This window comes from Scophthalmus maximus, chromosome 9 (genome assembly GCF_022379125.1).
Source record: "Scophthalmus maximus strain ysfricsl-2021 chromosome 9, ASM2237912v1, whole genome shotgun sequence".
NCBI lineage: Eukaryota > Metazoa > Chordata > Actinopteri > Pleuronectiformes > Scophthalmidae > Scophthalmus > Scophthalmus maximus.
This window is the reverse complement of record NC_061523.1, coordinates 2,448,085-2,460,339: the sequence shown is the minus strand read 5'-3', so window position 1 is coordinate 2,460,339 and position 12,255 is coordinate 2,448,085. Positions and strand designations below refer to the sequence as shown.

The 12,255-nt window shown below is 39.4% G+C and overlaps 1 protein-coding gene across 5 annotated transcripts in view; it reads right to left on the bottom strand.

Annotated features, from left to right (window-relative positions):
* LOC118319966 (alpha-1,3-mannosyl-glycoprotein 4-beta-N-acetylglucosaminyltransferase B) overlaps positions 1–11,936 on the bottom strand; it is a 30,551-nt gene extending 18,615 nt beyond the window's left edge. The window contains exons 1-6 of one of the 5 annotated variants that reach the window (XM_035650736.2): positions 11,699–11,936; positions 10,925–11,060; positions 8,417–8,601; positions 2,554–2,697; positions 1,876–2,009; positions 285–331 (exon numbers count right to left, since the gene is read on the bottom strand). In XM_035650736.2, coding sequence (XP_035506629.2) covers positions 285–331; positions 1,876–2,009; positions 2,554–2,697; positions 8,417–8,480 — 389 coding nt within the window. In that variant the 5' untranslated portion in view covers positions 8,481–8,601; positions 10,925–11,060; positions 11,699–11,936. Of the gene's footprint in view, positions 1–284; positions 332–1,875; positions 2,010–2,553; positions 2,698–8,416; positions 8,602–10,924; positions 11,131–11,698 lie in introns of those variants that run through there. The other 4 variants (XM_035650738.2, XM_035650737.2, XM_035650734.2 and 1 more) reach the window with 4 other exon arrangements.
* Positions 11,937–12,255: the final 319 nt, after the last annotated feature.

Sequence of the window (12,255 nt, the reverse complement as noted above, 5' to 3'; positions counted from 1 at the left end):
AATCGCTTACTGCCCCTTTAAATGATACAGTATGAGTGAGCAGGGGAAACAGGGTGATGGGAGACCCTTCTCAGTTGCAGACCCTACTTTGTGACATGGGTTGACAATAGGATAGTATTTCTTTACCTGAAAAGACCTCTTTGAAAACTGTTTCAGTAAAAAACGTAGTCACAAGAAGCGGCTGCTGGCACTAACCGCTGGCAAAAGATGACATCAAACCAAAGGAAAAAAACAAGGATATAATCGTGGAACTGCCTCATGGGAAGCAATCTAGACACACTCACTTTTTCCTGATGGTCTCTGCTATGCTGCTCACAAATGTTGAGTCCACCTGATATGACAGGGAGGATAAAAACGAGAATGTCAGTGAAATAGGGGATAACTGATGTGGTTTGGTAATTCTAAACAGGAGGTTTTGAATACTTTTGCAAAAATTAAAACATTTTAGAAGTCTTATGAGGAGATCCTTGTTGTCTTTTGTTACTGGTAATAGTTCCTGGCCTCATGCATGGGGCACCATTAATATGTGATTACAGTTTATCAGCTGTGGCTATCAAAATTTATCAAATATTAATATCAAACATATTAAGGAAGGGAAATGATAGCCAATCAACTGAATGAGTCTCATTTACAAAATACTAACAATCAATTTGGAATCTGATCTACAATATGATCAAATTAATAACTACAATGGTTGTTGTTGCAATGGTTGAAGGATTTGGAGTTCTACCGGTCAGAGGTTGGCAATATTCACTCTTGTGGAATATTATATAGACCAGACTGTATATTTAGAAACATTTATTTAAACGATAACAAGTTGAAACAACAATATCTAATCTGAAAATTGTAAATTGATACAGGTTTGAGTGTTTATGTCTGTTGTGTCTGTGTCTGTGCACAGACTAGATGAGTGATTTGTAATAGTGAGGTCAAAGGTCTAAGACAGTGATCCTCACAATTTTTTCCAAGTGAGCCGCACTAACAGAATATAGTCAACAGGCGAGTCACTACAAAAACAAAATCCACTCCAGCCTCACATATCTACCTAATTTGTTATCACACAACATACAATATGTAATGCAAGTATAGCCACTGCAATTGGCTATAATAATAAAAAACAGTCTTAGGCCTATCTTAATACTGGGATAAGTGGAAGTAGGCAGGCATTAAAGTTGAATAAACTGAATCTTGATTCAATGGAGCAACTATTCTCTTTTCCTAAAAGAGAACGATGTTGGAGGTAGCAGGCTTTTCCGTGTACCGCACACTTAATGTTATTGAATGAGCTTTACCCTGGTCACGTTAAAAAACGTGGTGCTCAACTTCAGATTGAGGATGGCCACAAATTGTGCTCTAAAGTCTAAGCTCTTATCTGGGAATGGTTCATATTAGCAAAGCCTTGACTGCAGCATTCTACCACTTTCAGTGCAAGAGGAAAAGCTGTCAGGTAGAGGGGCTTATTGTTTAGAGACATCCTTTCTCCCCCTGGGCACACTATTAGAAGTCCTGGTTCTTGCAAATATTGGAAGAAGCCCAGAGGCAAGCAATAAGAGCAGATAAAGCAACTGTTATACAACTCCTCTCCACCCCGATATGTTTACATTACATGTCATTAACTGTTTGTGTTTTCTTTCTCTCCTAGTGTATCTCTGATTCCAGAGCTGCAGGACCCAAATCCGTCATTATTATTATTTTTATTATTACTACTAATAACAACCACATCATTGCATTTATAAGTGTCAGTATTAATTTTGTGATTATAAGTGTTAGTATGGTAGATAATTGTCCTTTGTCCCCCTGCAGTTTCATAATTAATGGGAAAATATAAGTTTGTTTGTGTGTGTGTGTGTGTGTGTGTGTGTGTGTGTCTGTTACCTCAGCAACAAAGACAATGATGAGGAGATCTTGGCGTTGAAAGTAATTCAGGCTGTAGAGCAGAGAGTTGAGTGTGCTGACCAGGTAGTTCTGCTTATCACGTTTCACTGTAGGAATACCCAGCACTATGGACACTGAGAGTAAACACAAATACACATGCATACGGGTAATGAGAAAGAAGTTACATTAGTGAACTGTGCTGAGATTATGGGTAGGCTGTGGCAGAGGAGGTGGAGGCTGTCTTCTATTAACCAGAAGGTTGGCGGTTCGATCCCTGCTTCCCCAATCTGCATTCCAAGGTATCTTTGGGCAAGACACTTAACCCTGAATCTAAATTGCCTCTAATAGCTCTTCAGTGTATGAATGTGTATGAATATGACAGATGTAAAGAGTTTTGAGTGGTCAATAAGACTAGAAGAGCACTATATAAATACAATCAATTTACCATTATGGTTCCTCATACTCCCTAGCCTCCCCATGTGAGGAGTGCCATCTAAACTCATAAATGTCATGGTTGTAGCATTCTTAAGAAGTTGTTGGTTTCAGGATACGACATGCAACATTTTCAAATTTGATTTCTTTTAAAGAAGCTAACTGTAAAGACATTTATTGGTTTTGAACAATTGTAAAGGTGTTTGTTTTTAGGGGTTTGTTTTTGTGTTTATGAGTGCTCCATACCTCCACGGCGTCCCTGACCCAGGATTAGGTTGGGTATAAGGCTGTCTGGATGTTGTCTGAGGTGAGGCATGTAGTGGTAAATGTTGGGTTGGAGGAACACCTGTCGACCAGGATGACCGGTCAGCTGCATTACTGTTTTTGTTTCTGTCCACAGGAGGAACAAGAGAGGATGTATTTAGTCAGTGCTTAAGTTAGTAGTCAACATTCTAACAGGATTACATTTTTGTAAACAATTGTGAACTAATTATGAAGGTCCTTAAACACATCTGTGGTGGGACAAAGTTGATTTTCCAGATTTTCCGCTGGGGCCCTTCCCTTCCTCTATTCAGCACCTGTGCCGATTTAAGCGCACATTCACAAGGATGGCAAATTATCATAATTGTTACAAACATTACTTCCTCACCAGTCCCAGGAAAGTAGGACGTGGCTTCTCAATTCAGTCACCTGAACTGATGCCTGGGTTGAGTCCTACAAGACCCTTCCCTTTTTTTGTGGCTGCATGTGAACTTTTTTTGACGGCAGCAAGGTTATGTTTCCTCAAGGTGATATTTGTTTAGTTGTTGCTGTTCCTTCTCAAAAAATAAGACTGCTTTTATTAGCTTATCATTTTTTAGAGTACCTTTTTTTTACTGATTATTGTATTTGTAAATAAACTGTTAAAGGTCTCTCCTCTGGTCCTAATACCTTAACTGGTCTGCCAATGAGAATGTGCTTTAAACAATCCAGCTACCAAAAAGCAAATTTTGTACACTAAATAATGCAGACATTATACCATGTAAGGCTGTGCTTCCTGCCTTTTACCATTTCAGAGATTGAGGTCCTTATTTAAGAGATCCAGAAAGGAAATTCAATTATTTTTGCAGCGCCAGGTGTGCATTTAAAGGACAATCTTAAGCAAATTACATCACATTTCTAGCAAGGATGCAAATTTTGTTGATTTTTAATTCACGGTTAGGCAGCGAAATAAGAGGGTAATAAGACAATAATAAGAGTCGGATGCAAAACAATAGGGCCTCCCCTAGCCTCCAGCTAGTCGGCACTCGGGTCCTGATATTAGTAGTCACATTAATTGTCAAGAGGGCTTTTGAGCGTTTCAGTCTATGCTTGGTTATCAAACAAGTAGCTTTCCTTATTTAATTCTAAAACAGGGTCATAACAGCTGTTATGGCTTAATTCACAAGGACTGTCCCTTCCGCAGTGCCTGTTATTTTTCCTTTGTTTAAAAGTTGTAACTGTAATGGACTGGGATAGCTCAGTGACCTGACTTTGACTCAGAAGTTCAGGGGTTCAACTCCCAGTCATCCAAGAGTACCCTTTGACAAGGCCCTTAATGCTACCTGCCTTGATAACTGTAAGCTAAATTAATGTGGAAAACAAATATTTGAAAATTTGAAATGCAGGCAGGCTGGTAGATGGATGTACTTGATTGATCCCAATCTGGGAATTTCTGGTGTTACAGCAGCAGGTATCAGGCACACAACGCACCTTACAATACAAAAATATCTTTATGTCAAGTTTGATATCTGTCGGACAGAGGTGAGGTGAGGTGTTAAACAGTCTTATGGCTTGTGGCAGGAAAGATTTCCACATCATGAGGTGATTTGCATTGACTATTTATGGTTAAAAATGGGCGTGTAGAGGGCGGGATATGATTCACGTACGCACACTTGTAGGTAATCTTTGATTTATAAATGGAGAATTGCTTACAGGTGCGCCAATTTTTGGCAATGCAAGGCGTTTATTAGCTGCAAGTTGGGTCGCACCTTGAATATGGAAAAACATTTAAGGCAGCACAACACTGATTTGGAGCAGTATAGCTACAGTGTTGGTTTGTTGTGCTGCGGAAGGACTGTGACAGTCTGCTGATCAGACTCCTCCGGTAAAGATCTTAACATGCAGTTTGATGTTTTGCACTGATGCATCTTAGTTATCACATTTTGCTCATATTGCTGCTTTGATGGACGTATTTTCCTTCAATTTGACTTGTAGATAGATAGATGAACTTCATTGATCCCAAACTGGGAATCAAGGTTGGCCTGCCCCTGCTACTGAAAAAGATCCTAGAGGAAACACTGATACAGCTTAAATGATCATATTAGCTAACAAAATGTATAATTCCATAGGCTGGTTCGAGTCTGGGAAGAAATGTCACAGTTCAGATTTTGGGTCAAGATTGTTTATTAAAAATAGTGTCATGTGATTTATTTGAGAAGCTTGCCCATTGCTATGACATTCAATTAGAGCAATTGCTCCTGATGATCTGAGATGTGAAGTTATTTTTCCAACGTCAGTGTGTTCATTGTTTTTCCTTTGAGGTCTGAAGACATGATTATAAATTAAAGTACACATTTGTTTCTAACTAATGTAGGTCACTTTACATGGACAGCATTTTACCATTATAACTGAATACCATAATTACAAATTAAATGTTAGCAAAAACTTGATATGCAACATGTCAATTTGCATCATTGATCAAAAGTTTCTTAGCATCAACCAACACTTTTTTTCTGCCGCCATGTTTCTGTGTATGATATCAGCAGCCCAGCAATTCATGTACCAAAATGTTTGTTGACTTTCCGAGTTGTTGTTCGGAAAGTCTGAACATTTTTCAAGTTACATCAAGGTTTGTTTTGGATTGTTTCTATTTATTTTTGCAGTTTTGCACAAAAATGCTTTAAAAAGCTTTAAAATCCTTAAACAGTGATAAGTACAATAATAGCTACCTGCTGCAAAGCAGGTACTAGTGTTTTATGCATTAGAACATACATTTCCCTATATTGAAATCTTACAAAAATTCTAAGAATATTCCGTGATATATACAGTGACCATCTGTAGCTTCAAAATATACTAGTACCTAGTTGATAAGACTAGAAACGCACCACATAAATAATGCCCATTTGTCATCAACGATGTAGAACTGTTCACAATGTTTTGCATAAACACAATTTCAAAGTGCTACAGAGTAAAAACAAGTAAAAAAAAAAAAAGCAGGTAAAAAAAGAAAAACACAAAATTTAGGCAAATGCTTGTTTAAATAGAAAGGTTTTTAGGGCCTTCTTAAAAGAGAGAGTGCTTTGTGGAGCCCTTAGGTGGTCTGGGAGGGAATTCCACAGGCAAGGAGCGGCTGAGCAGAAGGCAATCAGGAAGTTTAATGCAGGTGACAGTGTTATTGTTTTCCAAATGTCTCAGTTATTTGCCCATCAATACTTCAACGCTGCCCCAGTTTTCAAATTAAAACGGGGTCAGAAGCATTTCCAATCTTCTCCGTTCAAGGCACTTAAAGCTCCAGAGTAGTGCTCAGGTTATTATTCAGGTCAGGTCACCCCCGATTGCTCTGCACTGGTGCGAGATATCAGCACCTAGCGCAGAAAGCTCAACAGCAGTGGTCAGCATGGATACTTCCAGGGTGCTATTTGTGAAAAAAGCAGAGGAGGGAATGACTCGATCTGATGTCAAGGGGTAGGCTCGAACCCCGGACCACCGTTACACAAGCTCAACAAAACAAAACATCCAAGAATTAAATCCTTAGTGACATTCTGAAAAGCCGTGCATTGATCAAGGCTAATGGAACAAGGATCCTCCCATCTATCTACAAGGATCATAAATTAACTGCAATGTCAGCCGCGGGACGAGCGCTGACAGTGGCTGGTCCGTTTATGATTTTATCGTTCTATCGCACTATAGACCGTTCACTTTACAGCGCTTTACTTAGTTTAAAAATGTTTATTATATGTATTTTATATGGCCTATTTTATATGACGCTTTTCTAGTCTTTCATGTCGGATTCACTCATTAACATTGTTCACATTCATATGTAACAGAGTTATTTAGTGATTCCACTTGCCATGGTTTAATCAACCAATACCAAAAGGTTTTAATGACATTCTGTATTTTGATTGGTCAGTGGGCGTCTCCTCTGTAGATCCATGCCACGTGACTGAGCTGTGCCAGTGCACGGAAGCATGCACGTGGTAGGTTGGATCGCACCCAGTCATAAGCACATTTTGATTGTTTCTTTTAATAATCTTTAATTTACACATATCATATGTTGATATGGTGTAGTGGTTAGCACCTTCGCCTCACAGCAAGAAGGTTCTGGGTTCGGATCCTGGTTCAACCAGGGCTTTTCTGTGTGGAGTTTGCATGTTCTCCTTGTGTATGCGTGGGTTCTCCGGCTTCCTCCCACAGTCCAAAGACATGCAGAATGGGGTTAGATTCATTTAGGAGACTCTAAATTGACCGTAGGTTTGAATGTGAGAGTGAATGGTTGTCAGTCTCTGTATGTGGCCCTGTGATAGGCTGGCGACCTGTCCAGGGTGTACCCCGCCTCTCACCCAATGTTAGCTGGGATTGGCTCCAGCGACCCCCCGCGACCCTTAAATGATGATAGAATGTAGCAACGTCTTTGTAATGTCTGAAAAGCTTATCTTGTGCAATGTACTGGAAGATTTTTGGTCATACCAGTTAGCTTAGCTTGCTAGTTCGCTTAGCATGCTAGGTTGCTAATTTGCTTTTATCCATCTGTAATTAGAATGACTGGGTGTGTACGCTGTCCTATGTGGCTGACCAGGATGTTGTATTTTTTGTTTACATTTTTGTTCCATTTGATGTCGAGTTTGTGATATTATATATCTCACCAAAGTACAGTAAATAGAGCTGGACCAGTGCACGAGGAGTGTGCCCCTGAATGCCTGGGTGTGTACGCTGTGTCCTACGTGGCTGACCAGGATAATTCCTTTGTACAAATTGGCCATATTTACACATTGCTATGCGCACAAATTAAATATTTTGCTTTCACAAACAGCAAAATGAAGTAAGTGCACTTTGAAGGAGCGAATAAGCTGTTTTCTATATATATGTATGCGTTGACATCTCTTGTGCTCTGACAAAAAAGCCGTTTATTGGGTTGTTTAAGTCTACAGAGTGTTAACACATTACAAGATTGTCCATTGGTGAAGTTTAATTGTGCATTAGCTAATACTGACTATAATATTAACTGTATTTTATCTATCTGTGTGTAATATGAACTTGGGCTGCTGTGTGAATGTTAGACAGATGCCACATTGAAAGATGACTGCCAAGCAATGATTTCACCGCACATAACCGGTACAGCTGTAGGTCAGAGGCCCACTAAGATCAAAATGTCAATGTCTGTTTGCTTAGATATAGTTACATCATGTGAAAGGAGACCAAATTGCCTTCTGTGTTCTGGCAAAAAAAAGGTTATGTGAAGAGTGAAAGTTTGGGCCCTGAGGGACGAGTTAAAGATAACTTTTTTTTCCATCCAGCCTTGAATCTAGGTACACCCTACGAGGATGAAGAATGGCTACGTGCTTGGATGCAGCAGCAACTCTCTGGGAACGGAGCCTTGCAGAGGGTGGTTAGGGGAACAGAGGAGGTCATCAGGGTCTCCCTACCTTCTGTCCAAGACCTTTTGCAAAGCCGATGTCTCCAGAAGGCACTGAACATTATCGAGGGCCCATAACAGCCTCTCCACAAACTGTTCGATCTTCTGCCATCAGGCATATGTTTAAGGCGCATCAAAACAAAAACCACAAGACTACTGAATAGCTTCCTCCCACAGGCAATCAGACTGCTGAATAGCTGATCTATCTGACTCTGCTGCTATTTCATTTGCACTTACATTACATTGCATTAACACACTTTAAAGCGCACCCCCACTGGACACTTTAAACTGTATTTCAACCCAAATGTGGGCGCAGGGTTTTTAAAAACAACTGTTCTATTTATTATTTATTGTAATTTAATGTATCTCCAGGACACGCTATCTCATTCTGCCCTGCACATATGATGTACGGTGAAATGACAATAAAGTTGTTAAATTGAATTGATTTTAATCTACCTGTGAAGATGGTTGTGGTGGTGGTGGTGGATGTGGGATGGGTGCCGTTGGAACCTTTAGACATGTTCCTCAGCTGATCTAGGAGGCTGCTGACATTCCTGCTGACCTGTCCTCCCAACTCCTCAGCCACCAACTACGCTCGTACAGGATCTGGACATCTGGCAGCTTTGATGAACCTGGAGACACTAAGAAAAAAGCAGAGAAACTATTGACACTATTATACACACTACTCGCTGCATAGGCTGCAGGGCTCTCTGACTATGTTTTCAGCTTACTTAAAGGTATTGCTGTGGTGTTGCTGAAGTGGGAGGAGCATTGGGCATAGGACAGGTCGCCAGCCAATCACAGGGCCAACATACAGAGAAAAACAACCATTCACATTCAAATTCACAACTATGGTCAATTTAGAGTCTCCAATTAACCCAACCTTACCTTGTTGCTGGGGGGTGACAGTGCTAACCACTGTATTACCGTGCAGCCCGGGCATAATGAGTCATGCTGTATAAAAAACTAAAAATGAAATGAGTATACATAAAAGATAGATACATGCAGTAATAAATAATTAAATATATAAATGACTAAATAAATAGTAATAAGGCTATTTTTCTTTATTTCTACATTCATTAATTCATTTATTTATATATTTTATAATGTATATCATTTATAATTTTACAATTTTTAGTTTACATTTATTTATTGCTGTTTTTCTATATTTATTCATTTCTGTGTCCATATGTAAATTAGGTAGGCAGGCTTAAATCAATCTAAATTGATATAAAAATGAATAAATGTATAATGTATAAATAAATACATAAATGTAAAAATGTATAAATAAATGAATAAATACATGAAATTCAGACAGCCTTTTCATCGCCAACTATTTTGTAATTATTTATATATTTCATTATTTATTTCATTATTTATTTATTTATACTCATGTCATTTTTTGTCGTTCATAATGCTGAATGTAAAAACTGTCAAGAAATTAAATCAAAATATATAATACATGATAAATGGTATGTTTTATGTTCATTTACTTTTAAAATGCTGCAGCAATGACAACTATCTAATAGGAAATTACAATGACTTATGTTGTTCACTCATGATTCCTATATTAACGTGAGCTGAGTGACATAAATCAATGTTACATTCATGGCAACAGCATGGTTCTTTTATTCATTTCATTTGTTGAAATGTGCTATATAAATAAAGCTACAATTCCTTCCAAATCAGACCTTTCAACAAGCTTTCCAACACCACCGGTCCCATCTTATATCACATTGGTTCATGCGATATAACAGATAAAATGTTTTGGATGTATTTGGCCTCTATGCCTTGACCTTTGACTTTGGTTATCCAAAAATGTATTTGCATGCAGACAATATTCATATTAACTTAAGTTTCATTAAAATCAGTCCACTACGTTCACAAGTTATAGTCTAATATTGTAGATATCAACTTGTGCAGAGGAACACAGACAGGCACACATGAATGCCCAAAAAAATGATTCACTTATGGCATTAGATTTGTGCCTCTTTCCTGAGCAAGCAATTTGAGAAACAGAGAACTGGAAAATATTTTATGCAAGAAAAATTATTTCCATAGCACTTTTCTAATCTTAACAGCCATTCAAACACAAGTCACACACAGGGTTGCGTCACATTAATTTGAAATGTAATCAGTTACTGAATACAAATTAGATGGCAACTTTTGTAATCAGTAACATATTACATTTGATTATAAAATGAATGTAATCTAATCTGAATACTTTTGGATTACTTCAAAATCAAACATATAATGTTGCTCCTTATACCACAAATTAACTCTTTCAATATCCTTGACAATTCTGGATAATTCCGACAATAACTTCCAAAGCTTCTCACATGTAAGTATGCTATGATTTGATCACTCCCAAACATTACAACTAAAGGACCAGACCGATGAAATGTCATATGTCCAGTTTGGAAAACTTTATAAAGTTCTCATTCATGAAAACAACATTTAAATGGCCCTCCCCCCCTCAGATTCAAAACAGTACTGCTGTCGAGTGGTTTCATGGAAACTGTGCAAGCTCGGTCAACCTGAATGAGCGTGGCTGAGCAGTACGAGTGACAGTGGGAGTGACAAGCCCCAGGGCAGTGCCACAACACAAGCAGTAACAGAAGTGACCGACCAAGGCCAACGAACAGAGACAGGTGGGGTTGTCGAGTTGACGGTGTGAGGATCCATCACTGGAATTCCCCACAACCACCGAATAACGTCTAGCGCCGAGGTGCGCGCGCACCTGCACATTTAACCATCTACTGAGCGGTCGCGAGAAGTGACCTAGGTCCTACTCGTCTCTCCTTTAAATGACAGTTCATTGGTTTTTAAATGTCCAAACATCGACACCGTCAACTGGGACTCAGAGATGTACTTGGTTTCTGACTGGTTTCCACAGACCACACGGTCATTCCAGACTGGGACGCGGTGTTTCTCTTTGAGCCGGCGGATACAGTGGCAACTTACCTCCATCGCGGGGAACCGATTTAATCCAAGTGAACGAAACGAAACACAGGAAAGCCAGCAGACATTTGAACCTCAGGGAGTGGAACCTCATTTCATTCTCGGTGACAGGCAGGTGGATGTGAGCGACGCAGGTGGACTGAAAGGAAGACAAGTACAGTCTAACTCCACCCAGTGTTAAACATACCTGCCTTTCCTGTTAAAGGGAGCTGTAAGGTTGTCTCTCTAGGTCAGCTCATGTGTAACCGGCGCCGGGCGTGATGGATCAACAGCGACATCTGCCGGTGGACTGAGAGCATGACTGTCTCTCTCAAACGCTCATTGGACAATTTCGTTGAATAATAAAAACCAATGTATTTTCGAACACGTTAAATGAGGAATCAATCTATCCGTCACCATACACAGTAAATGTAACTGCGATTTTGATCGCCGCGGCGTTGCTGTGACAGTGATGCCCAACTTCCTGGAAGAGAGAGGGGTGCACTGGACTTCCGTATGTGGGCAAGGTTAGCAGGTTTAACCTGTTTTCCTTTGAAACACTGAATGTGGCCAAGGGTTTCGTTCAGATACTTAAGCTTCTTCCCACTATAAAAAGTATGAACTTCGAACCCAGAACAAAATACATAAACCTCTATTCGAAATTCTGTCAGTATTTGGTACATATATTTGTAATAATAATCAAATATAATCTATATTTTCATGATATCGACAGATCCAATGACAGTGGGACAGGTGTCTCTATTAGTGATTAACCTAAGTGAATAATCTTGTTCTTACCGTATCTGTTCTCCATTAGGCTATATGTTATATATTGCGTCAGATCCTCATTTTCCATATTTGGAAGACGCCAATCTGAAGCAATTATTCAGTCAGTGTATCCTGGCAGGTTTGTGTAACCCGCAGAGCACACATGGTCAGGCTGTTAATTGCGTTGGTGAGTGTCGCACTCCGGCAGATAGAGTGGTTTCGTATTCCAGGTAGCCTGTGTCATATTATCGCGTGTCGATATCCCAGTCATTCACGAATTTATATTATGGGCTGTCATATCAGGTGCAGTGAGCCCCAGGACTGAGAGTGGTGAAACCGTATAGATTCCACCTGCAGAGGTAAGTATTGCACAACATTTAGGTGTGTGCGCAGAAAAGTGTAAAGTAGACTAGCCCTCCACAGTCTGCCTGTGTTTGTAATATTCATATTCCACATCTTCTAATATCTTAGTAAAAGTGTATTTTGTCTTTTTTTCTATGCAGCATTGCCCATTGCCAGCATGGCCTATACGAATACCTATCACCACCCTGAATTGTTTCTTAGACTTATTTTCAATTCCATTGTTT